Genomic DNA, 25175 nt, shown 5'->3' with positions numbered 1-25175 from the left:
TATACCCACCAGACACCGAATATGTGAAAAGTTACGCAACGTTTGTTTGAGGTTAAATGTTTTTTCGTCGAAGTGTTGAGTGTTGACGAGACACAAATATAGCGAATGGAAATATATGTTTGGCGTGTGTGTGTGTGTGTTAAACAGAGGTGGGTGTTGGTGGGCGGAGGGTCCCAAAAAACCGTCGGTAAATAACAACACAGTCCATTTCAGCAAGTCGGGATTTGGGTTGCAAAATAAAATTAATAGAAATAAAAATTTTTGACACAACATAATTAGATGGTCGGCAGTGAAAAACCATAAGAATGGATGCATGAAACAGAAAGCAAAAGAAAGTAAATTAGATATTTGTTAAAAATAGTAAAATAAATTAATAAACACTTCCGGAAAATATGAAATTATTAATATAATTAAGCAACGTTTAGTTTATAAATTGACATAAGTTTGAAAAATTTTTGAAATATATTTTAAAAGCAATATTTACTTATTCTTATCTTTTATTATCATTTTAAATTGTAGTGAAAAGGTATTGAAAAAATATTAAAATGACCAAGTAACCAAACATAACAAAAGTATATTCCTCATCAGCTTATTGTACTGTAAAAAATGACTCATGAAACTTTTTTAATTGCCAGTACACTGTATTTTGGTAAATCCGACTTTACTTGTTTTTTTCTTATAATAAAGTCGAGTTTAAAATTGGAGTTTTCGGATTATTATAGCATTCGACACGTAGCTGGTATTTCTAACCTCAAATTTTGTCTTTTTTATAAAATGGTGATAGTTAAATTTTTTATTACTCGATATATCAAAATAGATTACCTACCAAAAGATCATTTTTCCCAATAGGCAAATCTAACGTGTGTTTTTTTTATAAAAATAGCTGATTATTGTAAAGCAACAATACCAATCATAAGGACTAACTGTAGATTTATTAGACACGATATTATTTTGTATTTTTTGTACTTCTAAAAACTTATGAGTCATATAGGCAATAAGCCATCGATTGAAAGAAAAGAACCATAAAGCAGATTTCAATAAAGTTAATGTCTTTCTTTATTAACTTGTGCGCGTGCGTGCCTGTCAGATACGTCACATATAAAGTCGATTTTATCAAAATTGTCGTTCCGATCAATCCCTAATATCTACCCGATAATTCTGTTTAAAATTGTTGTTAACTGAATTTGATCGAAATATTTTTAACAATATTATACTGAAAACTTCGTAAGATGACTCATAGATGGCGCCGATTTGACAGATGTCGTAGATAGACTCAAAAGGTTATGGCATCATGTTGGTAGTTATATAGAATTTTTTATGTAATGATCTACACCACGACTCGAAGAATCTATTTTGTCACCTTTTTTTTAGAAAGTTTAGGTGGTGGAATGTTTTTAGCTGCTAAAAATCTTCTTTCGTACGCTCCCAGGTGTAATATTCCGAAATCTCCCCCACATCGAGAGAATGTAGATGAGGTTTTATCCTCTACGTAACAGAATCTGTTTAACCCAGCGTCTTCAGATGTTCATCAAGACTGTAAATACTTGAGTTGATTTTTAACTTTATTCTTTGTTAGTTCAGTCATTACCAAACTAGACATTACCGCTTGGAGCTCTAATAGCTGCTTGGTTATCGGATAAGATGATAATCTGTTGTTTGATATGATTCCTTTCCAAAATGATCCGAACGCATTTTACTACTACTAAATAATGACAGTGTTGCCATCGAAAAAAATCGAAGATGATCTCATATTTCAAATTGGGACACCCTATTTATATTATTATATGTAAAAAATCGCGATTAGACGTGCTAATCCACGGTATCGAGAATTTATTTCAGCCGATGAATTTATTATTAGATGTCATCTTAAAAACGCAAATATAATGAAAAAAATAAGTAATTATTGCTAGTTTTTATTATATTTACACTTTAAATTGTTTTTTTTTGGATTCGAAACTATTAGAAATCGGGAGACCAAAAGATTTTCATTCAATATTAACCACTGAAAAAAAAAATATTGTTATTATTGATATTCATATTTCCGGATGTGATTTCACATATTCCTTGGTAAATACGAAAAAAAAAAACTACCTAGAAGCTTAAAAAAATACTATAAGAATCAAATTATTGTGCCGGATCGACTTTAGTGGCATTTTTTTTATCTTTAATGTAGTAAAATAATAAACTAAAATAATGCAAAAAAAAAGAATGTTACTTACAAGTAAGTAGGTAGTATGAAGCAAATAAGCATAGTAGTACACTAGTTAGGATGATATAGTTGTCCAATCTGTTAGTATTTTGTTAAAAACTATGATATATACTTAAATATAAGTTATCAAAACTTACAAACTCTTTATAACTTAAATTGGATAAATTTGTTATAACGAAAAAGTCAGTCCAAAAAATCTTCTTAATGTATCCTCGTCAACTTTTTTAGGTTACGATAATATAACATCTGTTCGAAATTAATTTGGAAATAATAAAATACTGTAGGGTAGAATGTATATTGGTTATTCAACAAAATTATTAACAGAAAGGTTTCTAGCATCACCCCAATAAATAATAAGGTATGAATTAAAAAAGCTGTTACGTGTAGAACAAATCGATGCTACAATTAGTCTATGCGGCTGGATTCTGCAAACATAACATATTAAATATGGCGTTGTAAATCATAATAAAATATTAAAATTCATATAAATAAATGTTAAGAAATTTCATTGTAAAAAATATGATTCAAATTACCTACGTATCACATTTTTACTTACTACAAAGCTACAAAGATTTTAGCAAAATGAGAAAATGTAGAAATCATTCGTAATAATTATACAAAGCTTCTCTAAATTTCACTCATGGCAAACACTACGATAGTATAGTTGGAACACTGCGCTTGCGTAAATATCACTTGTTAGTCATTTGGTTGTTGTCCAAAGCTTGTTCGAAGGTACCCACATCTTAATGATTATGTGTAAATATTTGACACGCCACAATTATAAATAAAAATAATCGAATATATGTCGTAAAACATGTTCAATACTCAGAAAAAATTAGTTTTCAAATACAAATTCTTACGTTAGTTAATTTTTAATACGTTCAAAGTAATCGCAAATAGAGAATTTTTTGGTAGGGGTGAGAACCTTTAGAAAAATTTATTTAGCTTTGGAATTATGGAAAAAGGATCGAAGGAAATAAACACGTAATCAATGTTTTAATTTTACATTTAAATAGTCCTCTGTCACTAGAAGATGATAAAGACAGATTTAAAAAAAATAAAACGCGATAAAAAAATTGTAATTTTGCAAAAAATGTTGATAGCATACTGAGATTTATAATATTTACACTTCAACCAATACAAAACAACAGCTACGAACAAAATGTGAAACTATATGAAGCACTTGAAAAAGTAGAAATCTCGAAAAATTCATCAAAATGACACTATCCGATACAACCAGTAGAATTTCTATGGAACACCAAATTCTCTCTATACGAATCTATTAATCATTTTATTAGAAGTAGTAATAAAGAAATAACAGATCCCATATTCCACCATAAAGTGCATACACCAAACACATAATGTTGCCAAAATCGAAAAAAGAAATGGAAATAAATGAAAAACAAACGAAAATACATGGAGACGCGCTCTGAAGTCACAGATGAAAGCAAAAATACGAAATGGGTAACAACTGGAAAAGATTAGAGAAAGCTAATCAATTAGATTATCTAGGAGTTTTATCAAGAATATTGGGAGTAAAAAACTTCAAGAGTAAATAGTTGATGAACCAATTGCAAGACCAGCAGAAACATCGCGTTGTCGCGTGATCGATTTTAGGACATCAGTGGCCTCAATCATTCATTGAATTAGAATGATATTTTGAATTACCATAACTGAAAGATCATAAAAAAGCTCTTGTATATGAGCAAAAAATTACATAAAGAATTTAGTTACTTTGTAAAATTGGCAAGGTTTAATTTGAAATAGTGAATATAGAGATTCGACTGGTGATAAATGTGCTCAAAGAAAATTTAGATTTTATATCGTATACGATATAAAACGTTTTATATATCACATTATTTGGCGAAGAATTAATTGAAATACAAATAGTTGTTTCCTCCAACTCAACTCGAATTGTACAAATTTATCAAGAAGACGTTCAAATAAACACTATAAAGCAGCCAGCGCGAAGTCCAGATATTAATCCTATTGAGCATATTTGTAACATGTTTGGTAGACGACGAAGGAATCTCCCACATCAATCTAATGATGAGAATATAGGAATAAATGAATCAGAATGATATGAGATGAGTCGAGAGCTCATTCTATGAGTAGCTAAAAGTTTGGCTATCACATATCTGAGAAGTGTGCTTGCAAGACACTCTCTATAAATGGAAACATTTGGTAATTAACAATCTAAGACACACGAAGATGTTGTCTACCTTACCAATCAACTTCTACGCTTAAACAGACTCGAAATACGATTGGTGGAAGGTTTTTCAACTGAACATGATTATTAAAGACGTCATTTTAGTACTATAGGTATCGGAATGCTGCTGGTTTATCAAGAAGAAGGAAACAGATGGGAAAGCCTAATGATATTTTAAACGAGACAAGAAGGGCCTATCAGAAGTTATATGTGGGCAAACGTATATGTCATAACTATAGTTTTTTATATATTTGCTATTGGTGCGTTGATTATTTGGAGCTGTGTATTTAAATTCCTAGGAATTTCAAGTTGTTCCGCCAGACCACTTGACCTCTAGCGAGCTTAGTATGTGGAAGCGACCACCGGGAATTGTTAGGTTTGAAATGTATGTGCTAGGAGGAGCATTCATTCAATTATTCAACATCTACAAGTCGGATTTTGGGGAACAATTTATTCCCGGTGAAAATTAATGAGGATAAGAATATTATTATGCCAAGAAAACTGATCAAACCAATTATTTGATTTCCACAATTGAATATATTTAACAACAGATATTTATAATCAAATATGATTTTTAATTTGCATCACTATAACTAAAACAATCGTAATATCATCTATTCAATTAACAAATTTAATGCAGAAATTCTGTTTCTATTTTAATTATCAAATAAAAACAATATCAAATATACTAATTAATTAAAAATTGAATTGAACCAACATGTCGAATATTTCACATAATGTTACTCATCCAAAAAGAGACGTATGTGGGCCCTTTTCCGCTATTTTTTCCAATAACTTTGTGCAATGTGCATGTTTATATAATTGGAAGAGAAAGTGCACTATTATAAAGGTTTGAAGACAGTAAATGAAGTCAAAACACCATGATAGACGTATATATCTCAGCTGTCAGCACATTACACAAGCATATAGATCTGCTAGATGATTTTTTTAACGACAAATCAAGCTTTAATCTTCTATACTTTGTTTATTGTTCCATTTTTGAATGTACAGGAGGTAGAAGGAAACTTGCCCATTTTATTTCTTGTGTTTTATAGATATATAATAAAATTAGTCAAAAATAAAAAAAAAACATTTGTAGTTACTTTAAATCACTTTCATCGCATCTGATTTAATCAATTATATTTCGTAGGACTAATAAAGTTTATTATTCTATATCAAAAATGTTCTAAACATGGTTAAGTCAGAAAAACACCCATCAAATCCTCCAGATCCAGCACATTTTGATCATTATTCGTTTATACACAATGTTTAGATAATACAAATAAAGTTTCAGCTGTAAAGAAGTTGTCAGATAACCTTATAAGAAGAAATATGATTTGATTATTTGAGTAGAAAATGTCTTATGCAGTTTTTCAATTAATCCACGGACTAGAAAACATCAAATTTTGGTTAGGTTTCTTTAACAACAATTTGATTCATATTGACGTTCAAATGATTTTGAATGACCAAAACCTTCAACTAACCCAGTCTTTTAACCTTTTTTTCCAGTTAAAATACAACCAAATTTCTCGAAATGTTGCCTCCAAACTTTGAGATTTTGTTCAATAATGAAAACGCAGCTGCAAGCTTAACACTTTTAAAATAAAAAAAAAAATAAAAAACACAAAAGTGGATGAATGAAAAAGAAGCGCAATGAGATGAACATGAATGATTTAGGTCTTTGATACGAGGGTTGTCTGTGAGTCTATAGAGATATTGAAGAGGCTATCGGCCATTTAAAAGAACGCATTGGCCGTATACTGGATTCATCAGTCAAAATGGTAGATCGCAAATGGTGAACCTACACCAAAAAAGGCAAAGACTGTTTCATCGGCCAAAAAATGAAAAAAGCCGTCTTTTGAGATAGTCATTGGATTTTATTGTTAAAAAATAACAGAAGAATGCTTCTCCATCACGACAAAGCCCCCATTGATTTTTTTTGAACCTTAAAGTTTCATCAAACGACGATATTATCGCATCTTTTTGAGGAAAAAAACAGTAAGTATTATTTGAAAGGGTTAAAAAGGTTAAAGCATCGTAAGACTAAGTGTACAGACTTGAAAGGAAACTATGATGAAATAAATAAATGATTATAGAAAAAAATATCTTCAAGACACCCCTCGTAGAAACATAAAATGGAGTTGATTGTGAATAGTAACAGACATTTCTGCCTGAATAGAACAAGAAGAAGAACGTTCTTCTCATTTTATGAGGGTGTTACCAAAAGTACCACTATATTAGACACAAAGTTGTTTGGCAGCCATCAATACTGAACGATTTCAGTGAATTTGTAAACATGGTCATCGTTTTTTAAAACTTTGGACTTGAGAAAGCTGTGCAGAAGATGGGTGCCGCGTTCGATAACAATGGAACAAATACATCGTCTTAAAGATGTTTCCTTCGAGTGTATAGTAATGTTTCATAGAAATAAAGACGAATTTTTGAGCAGTTTTATAACCATGGTTGAAACGTGGGTCCATGACTACACACCCGAAACCAAAGAGCAATAAAAAAAATGGACTGAAAAGGGAAAACCGGCTCCAAAGAAAGCAACTTATTGCAACGTTTGAGCGAAGAAGTCGAGCAAAAACGGTCGCATTTGGCTAAGAATAAAATGTTGTTTTATCAAGAAAATACACCAGCGCATACGTCAGTTACTGCAATTGCCAAAATTAATGAATTAAAGTTTGAATTACTACCTCATGCACCCTCGGATTATTTTCTATTCCCAGATATGAAAAAATGTCTCGGTGGCCAAAGATATTCCAACAATTAAGAAATGACATCGGCAGTTAATGACTATTTTGAGAACCTTGACGATTCTTATTATAAAAAAGGCGTATCTTCGCTGAATAAAGTGTATGGAGCAAAAAGGAGAGTAAGTTGCAAAATAAATATATTTTTTTCCAAAATTTTTTTGTTTTCTTTGTTACGACGAACCTCGTATGCTCATACAAGTTCAGTACATTTATTTCCAAAGTCAATATAGAATTTACAAACTGTTTATATTGTGCAATAGTGACTAATTAATTTCATAATATAAACTAGTCATACGAAATGTTTATTATCCTGCTTTATCTAAAGTTAAATACTAAGTTAATGACATGTCCTATTTCATTTGAAGTATTCGTACACATCATCAAGAGCCTCTAGAAACCCAATATTAAACCTTAATAACGACAGGTCAGGAGTCACAGGAAATTCCCAGTAAGAATTTCTGATAAGTCTGATAGGATAATTAATAATAATCAATTTAAACTAGAAAACATAAAAAGCAAAAGAAACGGTACTGTTCATAATGAAAGATTGTCAAATAATTATTCCTCTTTTTTTCCATAAAACTCGTACGAGTTCTGCAAACCAGAGTTTATTAATTTAGCGCCATTATTCATTATGTTCTTAAAGAGGACTCAAAATTTCATTAGGATTCGACGAAATACTTTAGTCAATTCCATTAAAACAACGAATTGTTCTCGAAGATCTCCACCAACAACTTTACAAGCCTTTTCGACACGACGCGACAAAAATGCTGTCCACGGTTTCTTTTGACCGACATTTCAACAGCAACGTTTTAACAACGCTTGTTGACGGGCAGGTTTGCGGGAAGACATTGAAAATAAAAAAATATTTGATACCGAGGTATTTATAAATGAAATTTAAACACGGCCACCACTTTGAATTATCTTCTATGGTTCGATTTAAAGTAGAAAAACGCTTAAACCTATGATAGGCGTATTATATGATTCGTAACCTGGTCGTACACCATTCATCTGAGAGGTCAAGTACATTTATTTTTATTTTAACCGAAATGGAAAGGATGAAAATTCTAGCGACGGTGGACTGCTTCATTTAACGAAACGAAACACGTTCAATAACCAGAATGATTGTAGGTGAGGGATGTTCAAGAATCTGGAAGACCAGAACTTAGCGACGATGTAAAGTTAGATGTTTTGCTGTCATTAGAAGACGACCTTCAAACAACTACGAGGATGGTCCTGACCTAGAGACGACGGTACGACTTGCCAAGACCAGTACTGCAGTCGTCGACTAATTGAGGTGATGATTGATTGAAGCTTAAATTGCTACCTCATGCACTCTTTAGAGCAACTGCACCCACACATAGTTTAACTTTTATGAAAGAAATAGGATTTTTAGACGAGTCAACGTTTTGTTTAACACATTGAGCCCCAAACAAATGTACAGTAAATCGACACAATTCTCACAACTGGGCTTGGGCAAACCGAAAAAAAATATGTTTTGGTAGGAGTCGTCAGGGGATAATTTATTGGTTCATATTCCTTTCGTGGGAATTCAACAGCTGCGCGATATTTGAAACATCTTCATATAGCAATGCTTCTAATTGCGGCATTGCCCTATTCACATAATATGGAAATCATCTACAAAAGATTGTACCATATCGTGGACAGCTACCAATTTTTCTTCAGTTTTTTGGTGTAAATGTTATCAAATCACAAGAAATTCGATTCTCTAATAGTTGATAACGAGATGAAACCGTTTCACTCCATACCCGTTTCAATTCTTTCAAGGATTGTCGATCACTCCTTACTATCTTAGCCGTGTAAAGTAACATCTCTAACTCTAAGGAATCAGTTGAGAAGGTTGAAACTTGGTAGTCCAAAACATATTCTACTTATCTCATGGATTAAATCCGCCTGACGGATGGTTAAGCGTGGTCAAGTGTAAAGAACTCACAACACACGCAAGCGTACAAAAGTGATTTAAGCTACAGTGTGAAAATTCATTTACCTTATATTAAATCATAGCTTTATACAGTTACGACAAGACAATTCCTAACTTTAGATGGTGTTAATTTCGAAACTATTATTGCGTTGTTGCCATTACAACGAATAGTTTATCTTTATTGAATATTTTTTGAGTTAATCAAGTTTGATGATAATTTATGTGAGAATATCTTGTTGATATTGACCAGTTATTATGGTTCGATGCTATAATAATATAACTGCGTTTATATTCACGTAATATTAAGCAATTAGTGTTAGTTTTTTTGATGAAAAGCAACAATGTATGGATGAATATTTCACATACAAAAACACAAAAAATAAAGTGATTGGCAAGCGACGAGGGAATATGTTTTATTGCCTGTACAGTCTTTCATGTTGATCAAAAAAAAAGCCAAGAGGCACTCAATGAAAGGGTCACGGGTATTTGAAAATAAAAATTTTGGATAATTTTGGAAAAAATCAAAAAATAATAAGCAATGATTAATAAAACAAATATCATGCATTTTCAAGCATTATTATTACAAATAGTAGCGGTGATATTACATACACCTCGGGATTAGAACAGTACAGTACACAGTAAATCATATAAATTATATGGAGAAAAAAAAAGGATCTTTAACACTAAAAAAAAAGGCTATTGTGACCCACACCTTCAGCAAAGCGTGATCAGCAGCCTAAAGGCACTACGTTATTGTAAAATCTATAGCCTAGCCAAGCCGCTAACTCCTTTTTTATATTATTTATGATTCGATCATTTCTTGGCTAGACCATCGTATGTAAATTATGATCAAAGATTGCTGGCAGCTGATTACGCGCAGTAACCTAGCACCAACCAGACACTGCCAGGTCAGTACCGGGAAACTAGGCCTGTTACCAAAACTACTGTAGCAAATACAGCGCAAGTACCAAACTTAATAACGTCATCTTAAAACATTTTTCACAATAACTCCAAACTTTTGCTTCTAAATATTTCAATTATACAAACAAGTTTTCTAATACGACAATTTTTCTTTCGGTGCTCATGCAAAATATTAATCTACATATAGAAAAAAAAGTCTCACCAAGTTTGAGCTCTTAATATCAATTTGAAGTTTTACTGTTTAAAATGCATGTAGAAAATATTTTTTTTCAAATTTCTAATATTTACTCACTTTTTTCAATAATTCAAATCGTTTTGTTGGTCCTTGTTGGGAATTTTATGGTCTTCGAAATCGCTTTAGAGGTTTTGCTTCACCAATAGGAATCGTTAAAGCAAGGTTTTTGAAAAAAATTGTTCCTTCTATTGTTGAACAAGTGTGAGTTCTTAAAAAAACTCCAGAGCAATTTCGAAGACCATAAAATTCCCCACAAGGTCCATCAAACTGGTTTACATTATTGTAAAAAGTATTAGAAATTTGAAAAAAACATTTTACGTGCATTTTAACAAACTTGAGAATTCATTTTTCTATATGTAGATTAATATATTGCTTGAGCACCGGAAAAAAAATTATTTTTTTCGGAAATGAACCACGCTAAACAATTATTGCTTGTTGTGTATTTACCTTTAATTTTCAACAGATATACACAATTATATTCAAATTTGTTCTCAATGAAAACAGTGTTGGATCCCAACTATAACCTGCGGTCAAAGTAGATAAAGACGCAACGGCACCGTATCCATACCGCAAGTCGTTCATTTGTCGGTGAGAGTGATGGGAAACCACACTTGTTCGCATTAGATCTATCTGAAGGCAGTGCAACTTGTAAACACGCTATTCACTTTGATGTAGAATTTCGCGTGGGGTGACAAGATACAAAGTTTACCGAACGGGACTTTAATTAGATAGAAAGGAATTGAGAGAGACTTTCATAGTTTTGGACAAGCGATATAAAATAATTGTGTGGTACATTATATGTCAAAACGAAATTGAAAACAAAATGGCAGTTGTTTAAATTGAATGATAAATAATTTTCGTACAAAAAAGTACTAGCAAAATAAATAAAATGAAGTAATTTAATCCAGGTGAACGCTCTAACAACAAACCTTCCATTCATAGAAATTCCAGATATAAATGCAAAACTTTGAATTAACAGAGGAAACTCAAAGTCACTCATAAAGCCGGAACCACAGTATAAATTCTATAAGAATTCTATAAAAATTAGATATTCAAAGTGCTCATAATATTGTTCAATAAGTTTAGTGAAAAATTTGATGGAATTATAGGCATGGAACATAATCATATAAAGTGATATATGACATATAACTAACATTTGGTGAATGGGCGCTGGCGAAGTTTGAGGGAGATCCACTTTTCTATCGAAAAATTGTGTTCACTGTTTGGTGACGATGGCCGGAACGTTACTATGAATGGCGAGCGCTACCGTGTAATGATTGACGATTTTTTTTACCCAAAATTGAAGAATTGGACATACCTGATATGTGGTTTTAACAAGACGGTGCCACATGCCACACGGCACGCAAAACAATAACGAAATTGAAAGCCGCCTTCGGTGAACGTTTGGGGCCCAACAATTGGCCTCTTAGATCGTGTGATTTAACGTCTTTGGACTATTTCTTCTGGGGCCATGTTAAGGCTAATGTCTACAGAGATAAACCAGCAATGATTGACGCCAATGTTGGAGAGAGTGTGACAGAATCAGATCTTTCGCATGGGCTATCTAAAGCGGAATCGCGGCCAACATTTGCATGAAATCATCTTCAAACATTAAATTATACTGATCGTACTATCGATTCCAATAAAAAATTTATCAATTTTTTCAAATTTTATGTATTTTTTTTTAAATCAAATCCTATACCTCTTAAAAAATCACTGATTAGATAACTTTTTGCATCTTTTATTGTATTTGCTGGTCTTGGTTGTAAAATACGAGCAACAAAAATGAAAAGTTGATAAAATTGAAGACATGGATATTGAAATTTGAAAATAAAAAGATTAATACTGAAATGTATTGAAATAAAATGAAGAAATAATATAACAAAACTGAATTGGAAAAGAGATCAAGAACTAAATAAAAAAATGAATATGGAATAGTGGAATCTTCGTATAAATATGTGTTAAACTATTTTATACTTAGTTTGATAGAGAAATTACGGTAGACAAATCTACAAAAAAGGTATCATAGTTTTTTTCGTGTACCTTATCATTTAAAAGTTATTAAAAGTTAAAGCCTAGTAATTTTTCGACAAAATTTTTGCTTACAAATTTAATACATTATCAGCTAATGAAAATTATGAAATAGACAATACGAATTTTCGTAAAATGAAAATTATTTTTTCGATCAAATTAAAAGCATTTCAAAGATATCATCATCAAACTTTGATTGATGAATGATTCATAAAATTTTAATTTCTTTCATGTATTTCGGAGAAATTCGTGCAGATATCACTTTTTGCCACTTGATCTTGAATGTACTTTAACCAGTGATGTTATTCAATCCCTCTCTAAAGTGAAAAACTGGAAAACTGGAAAATTCTCTGCGCGATATGAAATTCGCGAGCAAAAATAATTATTTAAACATTTAAATGGTTAGATATACCAAAAAAAATGTAAAGGATTTTTTTGGTAAAGCGCTAAATTACCTACAAAACATTAGCAATGCGAAGGATCTTCCTATCTATATGAAAGTACATATTTGGTAAACATTTTCTTTTTAAATCTGCCAAGCAAACGATTTGTTTTTGACCCCACGTATATTGAAATAAAAATTGATTTCGAAAACGCATCAAAATGAATGCGAAATGAAAAATATATTTACTCTATTCTTGCACAGCCCGTTTTAAATTGTTAAAATTTGACAGGATTTGTATTGGAATGAAAAGTTATTAAGTTTGACACGTGCGGTGAGTCCTAAATAGAGCCTCTTCGTTTTAATTCTGCTCTTCAACCTTCAGTTACACATTAATCCTACTTAAAAATGCAAATTCTTTATAAATGGTATATATATATAGTACTAGTTCAAATAAACAGTTACTTATTTCGTTAATTTTACATGCATCATAATAACGTGTGTACTCTTTTTAAAAGTACAAGGTGAAAACTTCTCATTTTTAAATGCTACGTATAATAAGACACATTTTCTGCAAATATAAGGACTATCACTAATAATACATCACAATACTATATACTAAATCTAACCCTATATCTTACAATAAATTCATATATCCTCCTTGAAAACAGGACAAATATTTAGCTTCTGGAAACTATTTCGTTGATATTAGTAGAATTCCACTAGAAAATTGCAAACTTCGAAGTTTGACTAGAAAGATATCCTAAAGAATATGCATTTTTTTTTAAATTAAATTTAAAAATAAATAATAATAAGATAATATCAGGTGAAGCACTTTTGAATATCACTTAACTTTATATTTACCAACAAAACGTATAAAGAAATGAAACTATTCACATTAACTACAAACTTAAATTTCTATAGTCCATTCGTTAAATTCGTTAAAGGTCTTGGTAAAATATGCAGAGTAGTACACATGTTTAACAAGAAAGAGCTGGTGGTAGCGCATCGAGGGCTACGGGATCAGTCAGTTGATAGATATTGTTCGAAATGGAAGTAATTCTTATTGAACAGAGCGATTTCTTGAAAATATTCAGTTTCGAGGGAAAAATACGATAGATTATCCAATTAAATTAGTAGAAACTCTTAGGAATAATGCCTTATCATACTTAACACGGTAAATAGGAAAGTTTCAGCAATGACGTCCGTCAAGAAGTGATGTTCGGAACGAAGAACCGACAGGGCGTATGCCATCATCGAGCAAGGGTGAAGACACACTCTAACGAGAGGATATTGCTAAAGCTGTGCTCCAAATAACAAACCGATTCACACATGCTGCAGCAAATGCTGAGATATTGAGCGCTCCCACATCGTTGGAAGCGAACTTTGAGAGTCTTTAGTTCGACGTTTGTCCTTTTAACATATCCTGTATACTAATATAATGAATGTCCACACATGTAGTTAACACCATATCAGGATAACAGTGTAAAATATTTCCTATAATCACTGGTAATGTTTGCGTGAATTCGATCAGAATTGTTGAAAAGAAAGGCAAACGAAATGACAATCTTCAATATATCTTCATCATCTTCATCAATATCAATATATCTTCATCTAAAACTGGATGATATTGATGAATACGGTTACGGAATCATATTTCTTGTTTGGATCTGCTATAAGGGTCAGCAAAAAAAACCCGATTCAACGTTTTTCAAAAAAGAGAAACTCGATTTCGATACAAATATAAATTTTAATGCTATCATAGCAAAATTTTATACGTAGAATTTGAAAATACGTTAGAAAATTTGGAGACAACAATGGACGTCCTTGATGATTAAGTCATTTAGAGTTGAAACATATGTAGCATGTTTCATTACAGAAAATGGACACTACATGTATATTGAAATCAACCAGTTACTATTTATTTATTCGCCACAGACAAAATGCTAATGATTTTATTTGAAAAAGTGAAAAACCATGTACATTCAAAATTTATTTGATACTAATGGAACTACCGAACTTTTAAAAAAAGTTTCGCACTTTCAGAAGTGTTTATTAACTTTACATAATATAAAAAAGATAGAAAAAATGTATGTTCGTGATATTTATATGCTGCTTTTAGTCTAATTTCTACTATAACGATAACAAATTCATCTTCAGGAGCTTACGCGGCAATATGGACAAGCGAAGATTGATGATGTATCTGATAATGATTAGAAAGTATAGAAACCAGAGTAAATAATACAAGATAATGAAGAAACTCAATCAAATAGAAATGAAAATCGTGAATTATACAAGAAAGTCGAAAATTAATTTCTTTAACTACCAATATTCAGTGTGCTAACTTGAGTCGTACCCAGATACCTCGCGGAAATATCATTAGCATTATTTGGGAATATTAAAGTTTAAATACAAAATACTATAGAGAACTAATGGGCGTTAAAATGTTTGATACCGAGTATAGAAAGGTTTTTATTTTAACTTCGTGAACTGAGGTTTGACGACAGAAGGACTCGAAATGAAATTAGTATGATAAACTTGAATATTTCGATATGTTTAATCAAAATTGTATCAGAATTTGACCCTATAGGGTTCTGTTACTTTGGCCATTACAACCTTATAAATAAATTAAGATCGTACAGTTTGTCGACTGCTTTTAGAAGCTTTCTCAAAGACCGATCCATCCAGGTCGCTATGGATGGACACTCCTCAGAGAGGTTTGAGCTCAACACTGGTGTTTACCAGTCATCTACCCTCTTTCCCCCAATAACGATCCTGAAAATATTCTGAAGTGGGGTGGAAGCAATATGATTGAATTCAATGCAGGAAAGACCCATGCAGCTATTTTAACAAGGATTTTTGAATTTGGACGAACTTAGTTTACCAATTTATTTAAGAATAAACAAGTTTTTTTGGGGTTTTCTAGTATGCATCCCAACATCATCTCTGAAGGTACAAATGAGCCAGAAATTATATTAGTATCAAAGTCGTGGTAGGCACCGTGGACGAAGTAGATATATAATATGAAGAAATAATAGAAGATGGCCAATGCTGCTTTTCTAATCATCTCTCAACGTAGTTATAATAAATGCTTTCGTTGTATTTAATGCAAACAACAAAGTGTAAAGACGCAAAGGCGGGAACTTTGAAAAAAAAATGAGAATTGATTTAATGGAACCCTGATTACAAAACGCGCTATGTCACAAATATCGTTAGAGCTATAAAGATGAGGATCAAAAAAATTTAAGGAACTAACGAGGAAGACAAAAAAAAACCTTGAAAAACATGTTCAAAGTCGTTTGGACAGTTACCTCTAAAAATTTGGTAGGCTGAAACCTTTGTTTGTTGGATTGTAGTTATTTGATTAACGGTAAAATAAACTAGCAATAACCAAAATGTATTTCGAAAGGTTTCTTAGTTCAGAAAATTTATGTGTTTGTTTTAATTGGATTCATTCCTCATTTAAGAAACGATTTGCTCAAGTATAAATGCATTAGTTCGATTAAAAATTAGTGATTCGATTTTGTATTTGGAATCGCTATAAAACTACCTATTTTTCTTTAAGAATGTTTTGTATGCGATAAGAAATATCAAAGTGATTAAACTATGTACAGTGTTTCACCTGATATGGGGAAGTCTACTAAAATTGCACTATATAAACAAGCCTAAATATTTGTTCTACATCAAGATGACTACAATGATTGAGAGAAAAAGAATGAGAGACACGCTGTATACAGGGCAAGGCAAATTTAGGTAAAATAAAGATAATCTTTCAATTCCTTATTATGTTTAATTCACACTGTTTTTATTATCAAAAAAAAACGGATATAACTTGGAACTTTATTTTGATGTTTGAATCAATCTCAAGACATTATATTTCTAATAGAATTTGACCCGCCCTGTACACGTATAAAACTACATTTGTGCTTCGAGATCAAAATACAGGAAGACAAAAATAACTGCCTTTGAGGCAACTGCATGTCTTTATCAAATTACAAGAATATATGTATGTTTATTTGAAGGAACAAAGTTTCGTAAATGTATACAAAAATGTGTGAGTTCAGTTCACCTAAGACATTATGATGTGGCAAGAAAAGGAAATACATAGAATATGTACGTGGTTTGACAAAGAAAGACTCCAACCCAAAAAGAAAGCCAAGGATAGTTTTTTTTTTTTTTGAAAAAATAAACGGACATGCAACATTTTTAATTTCTATATAACGAAACCCATGCACTGATATTCGGTAAAATATTTAATAACTTACTTATTCTCCATGTGAAAGTAAAATCATGAGAATATTCCTATTTTCACTGTGAATTCGGGGGTAACATAAAATTTTAATTTTAATTAAAAATGATATGAAATTTAATATCAGTAGACCATCAGAAATGAAATAGAAGAAGATTCGAAAGAGTTGGACCCAAAAAAGAAAGGAGAAATCATGTAAAAAACACCAGGAGAAGATTCAACAACTAAAACGCTCTCCCCATAATCGAGTTGAGAGACTATACACCAAGGAGGACTAATCTCGATTAGAAGGTAGTTGGATTATCTATTAGAGAGCCTGCTAATCCGAGAAGATTGCAAGATCTGTAGTATGGACAGAAAAACGAAGTACAGCTTAACACTTTCATGGAAGAAAAGATAAAAGTTAGCATCCAGCAAAAATGACAATCCCATCAGATTGAATAGAGGAAGGATATTAGTAAAGTCTTCTGGGAATAAAACGTCCTTTGAAGATTGCATCATAACATCCAGAAAAACCTAACAACGTTTTCTAAAAGTCCAATAAATATGGACAAGTATTAGATCGAAATAATTGGAAAAGAAGGCACGTAGTGCAAAGAAAAGTACAAAAAGGCTTAAGCAACTTCACCGCTAGATTGTGTAAGAAACCTGCGGGAATTAGAAAAAAACAAGCTTTCATAAAAAATGTTTTTATGGAGAAACTTACAACACAACAATTGAATTTTGAGAATTCATGAGATTTTTTTCATAATAATATATTCAAATACCTACTTGAGATGGGAATAGTATCAGTAAAAAAGGGTAGAAATGTGAGAGATTGGATTAGTTTAAGTTTACAGAATTGCACTCAGTAACTTGCATAATTTATGGCCAAATTTCTCTAGGAAGAAGACAAGAAATTAAACCGATGGGGTTAGTAAATTTGCAGCTTGAACGTAGTTGAAGTTAAATAGAAGTGCAATCATTCTAATTTTTTTATTTCGATCATTGAATGTATTTTCTACATCAATTTCTAATTAGGTCTAGAAAAAAGGAAGCGAAGATTTTTTTTACTAAATCAATTGATACTGGTATAACTTTCGACAGGTTTTAGAAACAGGAATCAACATCTAACCCAAGCTATGTTGGAACTTCAACGTTTTAAGCTAGTTATAGATCACAACGACACCTAAAAAGGCGAATCAATCAATTTAAAACATACATTGTATGGAACAGGGAAAATTTGTATACTTAAAGAGACGTTAAGACCCTATGGAATGGGAAAAGCCCCAATTACTTGAATGATCTCGAGAAACAATCAAGTAAAATAACTTGGAAGGAATTTGGTATCAATTTACACCGATTTAATCAAATGGTTGATTGTACTGACATATTATTATCAATTGGATGGTATACCACACATTCTGCCAAAAAATAATTTATCTTTTATGTATATATTACTGAATATCAGTACATTGATTTCATTGCATAATCAAAACATTTTATTTATAGTAACAGTTTTTAGATAAAAACCAGTTTCAACAAGTCATAGGCCAAGCAAATGAGCAGACATGCCATTTGTGTTTAAAATTCTAATAGAAAGCCAGTGGCATCATTTAAAAGTCCGATATATTTTGGACACGCAAATATTATTCGATAATTTTGTATCAAATTCAAAGCGAAAACGTTATAGTTTGAAATCGCGTCAAGTTACTTAGATCAAAATGCATTGGTGATTTTTTGCAAGTATCTGGATGCTTCATAGATTGTCCGATTCAAAATTTTAAAGCAATTTTGAAAGTTATGGAGATAGAGCAACAAAACGTATATTTTAGATTTGTAATAAAATGATGCCGAGTCGATCAAAACGACAAAAACATTGCCGAAAATGAATTGAAGTAGCGTGAACATAAAGAAGATCCGTACTATGTACAAAAGAGGACGTATGTACAAGTTCATTATGGCAAATAATCAAATTCTGCAGCTGCAGCTGTTGGGTACAAGACAATTCTCGATTCACCTCGAGGTTTCTCGCACCCATGTCGTGGATTTCGCCATATTATACCACGTAAAAGCAAGAAAATAAATGATAAATTTTTTGGTTTTGAGCAGTTACTTTGAACATTTTTTAAGATGAAAATATTGTTATCTGAATAAGTTATCGTTTATCCAATTTTGAATCTACTACAGATGTAAAGAAACAAAATGTAAATTCTCAATTAATTGGCCAAAGATGGCAGAGCTCAAGACTTCAACTTCTACTGCATTATTTAAACACGCATACAATAAAATGGAAAGTGATTTATCTGGCAGAGGATCCAAATGGAAATCCTAATCTGAAGCTGGTTGTAGTTTCTCAAGTAAGTACTCTCGTGGAGTCTTGAGGATCGTTCGCGTTGAAAAGGCCTATCCACGACGCTATCATGTACATTTTAGTCTTTTCACTTGCTTTTGTGCGGCTAGATATGACTGATTCCGAAACATAAACCGATATGGGAGCAAGACACCTCGAGGTATCTCCAGATGAGTCTCACACAAATATTACAGCCGCTAAACATTTTCCTTGACTTGAAAACGTTTTATAACAAATATTTTTGTTGTTCTACATTTAATTTTTAAAACAGTCTTAAAATTTGAGATAAGAAAGGGAATAAAGCATTCAGGCATATTGCAAAATACCACTCCAGGTAGGTACAATGTCTGCTCTTTATAACTAAGGATAAAACAAAGATTTCTTTTGTACGGAGATTAAAAATGGTGTTTTCAAAAATGTAACTCATTTTCTGGGTTTTCCGAACTAATTCGAATCATTCGACCACTTTGTTTGACCTCTTATTTTGTGTGTAGTCAAATCAAAGATATATTAATTGTTCTATTAATGAATCAGTCATTTGAGAAGCATCTCATGTCTATTTTTGATCAAAATTGAGTTAGACATATTAAATTTTTCACTTATTGAATCTTTTGATATGTTTTTTTGATAAATTGTATTGATTTTGATAGAAATTCGGTACCCATAAAACATCTCAAAAGTATGTTGCTACTAAGGACAGTTTCCTGGTGGAAATAGTGGAAAATGGAAAAGTTAAGTATTTGAAATTATGCCCAAGCAAGGAGCATTCCAAACGAAAACAAAATAAAATTCAATATTTCAACTTTCAACACGTAGGCCAAGTTAAAGTATAAAAATTTATTGGTGGACTCAATGAAAAAACTTTTTACTTTAAAAATCCGGGAATTGATTTACTAGAGCTCCCAAAAATCAGTTTTTACCTCTAAAATCAATGAGACCCAAGAAAATCGGAGTCTATATACAAGGTATTTGTAAATTCATGCGCCCAAATTTAAATTTAAAATTGCTCGTATTAAATTAAGATAAATCTTTCCTATAATAAAAATTCCTTAAAAGCTTGTCACTAAAATTGATTTTTTATTTTTTTTCCTGAAAGCTGTAAACTTGAAATTCTGTAATTTTCGTGCAGTCGCTAAAAACCAACCACGGGTTTATTTTCAATTTTCCTGTTACATTATACGGGGGTGAAATTAACAACCCTCACTTTAGTTCATATCAGAACTTTAATCAGAGAAGTTTTAAGAAATGAAATGAGATTTTTTTCCAAAACCAATTGCTATAGGGACAAAAAAAACACCATAGTTTATAATTTTTTTAATAGGTTGAGTGGAAAATAGTAAATTCATAAAATGTAATTGAGAAAATACACGTAGCGAGTGCACGAAACTCACAGAATTTTAAGTTTCTAGTTTTACTGAAATTTCAAAAAAAAACATTTCAATTTCAGTCACCACCTTTCAAATGTGATATATCGGAATGGAGTGCGCAAATTTTCTTATAGGAAAGACCCATATTAATTCGATATAAGCAATCACCTACTGAATTTTGTCGCATGAATTTAGAAACACCCCGTAACTGCAGATATTGTCGGTGAATTCCACGACTGGTCAATTATCGATAATTGCTTCACCCTTCATACTTGATAACAAATCATTTAGTCAATAATTTCATCGATAAAATAAAATTTTATTTTGGTGGAAGTAACTAACTAAATAAACGTATAAAACAATTCTATTTTCGATTATGGACTAATTGATTATTTTGCTTAATAATTTTGGATATAAGGTGTTACTTAAATGACCGATGTCTTTTATAGGGTGATATAATTTTCCCTACAATATCTACCCTTTGCCTGACCTATGATTGATTCGAAAAACGTTCGAACAATAAAACTTTTGGATATTTGACGTTTGTTCTAAGCTCTAGACGTGAAAGTATTCAACTAAAACCGAAGACATTTATTTTGACCTGTTGTGAAACAGTTCAATTAAGAAACTAGTCATTAAGAACGTCTGGGACAGATAAATATCCACAACAACCATAATTTTCAAAACCAAGATGATATTTGAAAAAATGCATGATTAGATTTTGAGGTTTATTAGAATGAAAGCAATTAAAGACGTATAGAGAAAATTTATATGTACAAACCTGGCGTCTTTTTGGGTCAGTAACATACTACTTCTGAATGGCACTTTCTATCAAATACAACGCATATATGTCTACCATGCGATACAATTAGGCTTTTAAAAATTATCGAGTATATCGAAATAATTATGTCATGCAGAATTTTCTATATATATATATATATGTATATAAACATCTCCAACTTTTAGGAAATGGCAAAATAGTGTATCTAGTCTTTACCACCAAAAATATTAATTAATTCCTAATTTACAATTAGAGCGATACTGGGGGTGGGTAATTAGGGCATGGGGAAGGATGTTAATATAGCGGTGCAATCAGCAGGTGTGAGAGGTATCACAGTAATGAGGCACTCGCTTGGTCCGGGTAGCTTAGAGCATTGCCCAGTTTTTTTTTTGTCTTTCGATAACATTTACCTTTATCTGACTAGACGAAATTTGAAAAACTAAAATGCTTTTGAAAATAACGAAAATAATATACAAAAGTTAGTATTAATATTTACCAAACACACGAACACCTATATCCTAAACACGACCGTGTTTTTTCGAGGTGTAATAATTCTTGTAAATAACAACAAACACGTAAGTGTCAAAAATGGTGCGTTCTATCACATTGTTTCATTGAATAAAACGTTTGGAAATGCTTATACCCGCATTTCGAGTAACTACAAATGCAACTATTAAAATTAAAAGAAACGGAAAGAAATACAGCAATAACAAATATTTGTATTTCAATAAGGAACTACTACTACTACTCCTACATCAATAATTCCATTGTCTGATGTTCGTTTCTATAACCAAGTCATCGTCACCATAGAGGTAAACATTTAACTTCACTCTCTGAAGACGATAACTTGGTTATCGAAACGACCATCAGACAGTTTAATGATAGACCAAATATTCCAACTTGGACGAATGGAAAATGTGTATAGCGAAGATGATGAAAATTATAACAGCAATAATGAAAATAAAAAATAATCCTCCACGATAATTTAGTAATTTCTTATTATAAAGACAAGTTTTGTTGTAAAGATTGAGAAACGGATTGAATAAGATTGAAAAAAGTGTTCAAAATAGATGAACATGTTGTTTTAGAATAATCTTGTACAAAACTAGGAGTGGATTTAACTGGTTAAGACAATAGATGATGTGAATTTGAATGGACAAAAGTCTCAATCATATTCTAGACAAAGAAGACGAATTATATGAAAAACAGGATAAAAATATGGATTGACGGGTCTTGGCAGAATAACGAATAATGAGATACCTAGAAGGATGAATATGAGTCAGAGTGCTGATGAATATATTGAGCAAAAGCTAAGGTTATGGTAAGGCCAAGTAAGAAGATCAAAAAATACGGGATGGATTAAAAGAGCTATCAACTAGAGTCCCTTGGAAAGCCCCAGAAAATCGCTAGAGTTCTCCATTCGACTCTAACCATGTAGGTTACAGTCCTAACAGCAGATCGATACGAAAAATCAGCAGATTTCCTTTACGCATGAGCAGTGAATATCTCCGTTTGATTTGCACGAGAATTTTCTTGATATAAGTCGGTTGATTAACCATAACATTGCCATCACTTTGAGTAATATCAAGCTCAAGAAAAAAAGAAACATATATACAGGCAAAGATCCTCGTTGATTTGTTGGAATCCCTTACCGGTCTTCAAAAGTCTTACTCCATTAGAGTGGAATCTGCTTTAGACCATATAAACTTCATTTAAGAGAGAAAACACGTTCTGTTCCATCCGCATACTCTTCAGGTAGTTTCATCAAGATTTTTTCTTCAACATAACCGTATCAGAATGTAGTCGAGACATCAAACTACCGCAGAACCATCTTCTCAGCGTTTGCTATCGACAAGAATGATCGAATCACTTCCAGCCAAGTAACTGGATAGAATGTGTCGTTTTGTGCATAGATTTGGTTTCAGTATCTATTGTGGTTTCTATTTTCTAATTCGCTACTATCCTCAGACTGAATAGCTTCTTTGAAAGTCTTCAGCAAAGTGGGAAGTAATACGGCAGAAGCTTTCTTTTCCCGAAGCGACGATCTCGGTAACTTGTACGAGCTTTCGGAATCAGTAAATCAGTTTTATGATTAAATGATGTTAATATAAGTAAGTACATTAAATATAGGATAGATTATAATATTCTATGGCCCACTCTGTAAAAATATTTAACATCTGGCCTATTTTATAATAAGAAATTAAGGAATTATTGTGGAGTCTATTGTGGTGTGATAGCAGAAACAGAGATAAAATTGGAGATAAAAAAATTAAAAAAAGAAAACATAACAAAGATAATGTCTAACGTACATTTCCAGTGGGGTATAAAACATTGTTCGTTCCTGTACCATTAGTTCACTTACAGTAATAACTATATTACGATACTAAAGGAACAAAAAAATTACACGAGAAATTAACGCAACATCAATTTTCAAATTAAAATCAAACAAAAACACTAACCATTAAAATACAATTGATAAAACTTGTTTTTATTTTCGAAAATGTGATCAGGTATCATAAAATATTACACAGAACTAACAAAAAGTGAATTAACAACAAATTAAAATATATCCTATTAGTTCGTTTTGAGTTTCTTGTACGGTTGGAGCGGTACGTTATTGTTGTTATTTTGTGCCGCCGCTACAGCCATATTCGTCTGAGGAGCGGTGTTATTTATGATCGGAGCTGCTGAGACTGTCACTGGATATTGTGCACTTAGAAAATTATTAGCGTAAAGCGGATTCGCAGCAGCACCCGCAGCCGCCGCAGTATACGGTTGTCTAATAAACGAATAAGGATTGAATTGCACTGGTGGTGGACGGCTCAAATTAAGCAAATTCTGTTGCGCGATTGCCTGGTAAGGATTAGCCAGACCTAAATTAACTGTCGTTGCGTTGAATTGGAACGGCAAGGCAGTCGAGTATCGCGGAATCGAAGCTGCGGCAGCCGCGGCGGCGGCAGCAGCGGCGGCTGCTGAAGGTTGCGGCACTGCCGTCAACGCCTGCTTATTCAAAGAAACTCCGGTGTAATTTAACGGATTCAAAGTTGTGAATTGAGAAGCTGCTATACTTTGATTGACAGCAGCTAATTTGATAGCTTTAGCATAGTTTTGCTGGGCAACCTCTTTAGCAAGCGTTGCGGGATCTGTGATATGGGGTTGGGGAGGCAAGGCGACTGGCATTGTAGCAGTGGTTGTTATAAGGGTAACATCGGATTCTTTAGATTGCGGTAATGGTGGTTGTGGTGGTGGTGGTTGTGGAGGTGGTTGTTGTTGTTGTTGTTGATGATGAAGCGGCATTTGAGAAGCTTGAGATATAGGAGAGGAAGCTATCGGTTGGGACGACATATCGGGAATTGTGGGCGAAGCGCAAGAAGTAGTAGGAGGAGCCGGGGAGATGGAATACTCACATGACACGGGCACGAAAGGCTGCTGCAACTGCATAAGTTGTTGGTACGTAGTTGCGTTTGGTTGGTACACCGGTACGCCGGATTTATCTGCTGCTGGTCGCTTGTAAGGTACCATTCCTGCTGGAAAGGCCTGTGGGTACATAAAGTAAATTAGTCAAAGAACAAAAACTGGAAATTTCGAACTGCTTATTACAAAAGAAGTAAAACATTTGTTACTTCTAGGTTTAGATCAAAAGATACGAATATATCCATGGGTTACAAATCTTAAATTAAACATACAATAAAGCTTATTCAAGTCTAAATAATTCGAGCATTTATGAATGTTGACATTCCAGAAAAAAAACTCACAAT

General features: G+C 32.2%; 1 protein-coding gene across 9 annotated transcripts in view; it reads right to left on the bottom strand.

Moving 5' to 3' along the window:
• LOC130898343 (protein muscleblind) overlaps nt 1-25175 on the bottom strand; it is a 559833-nt gene that overhangs the window by 6348 nt on the left and 528310 nt on the right. For 5 of the 9 annotated variants that reach the window (XR_009059888.1, XR_009059886.1, XR_009059889.1 and 2 more), the window contains one exon: nt 24825-24954. Coding sequence is in view for 4 of the 9 variants with exons in the window: in XM_057807588.1 (XP_057663571.1) it covers nt 23992-24954 (963 nt within the window). In the remaining 5 variants the exon portion in view is untranslated. Of the gene's footprint in view, nt 1-9679; nt 24955-25175 lie in introns of those variants that run through there. The other 4 variants (XM_057807588.1, XM_057807590.1, XM_057807587.1 and 1 more) reach the window with 1 other exon arrangement.

This window comes from Diorhabda carinulata, chromosome 9 (genome assembly GCF_026250575.1).
Source record: "Diorhabda carinulata isolate Delta chromosome 9, icDioCari1.1, whole genome shotgun sequence".
Classification (NCBI taxonomy): Eukaryota; Metazoa; Arthropoda; class Insecta; order Coleoptera; family Chrysomelidae; genus Diorhabda; species Diorhabda carinulata.
Note: the sequence above shows the minus strand (reverse complement) of the source record. Positions and strands in the feature narration are given on the sequence as shown.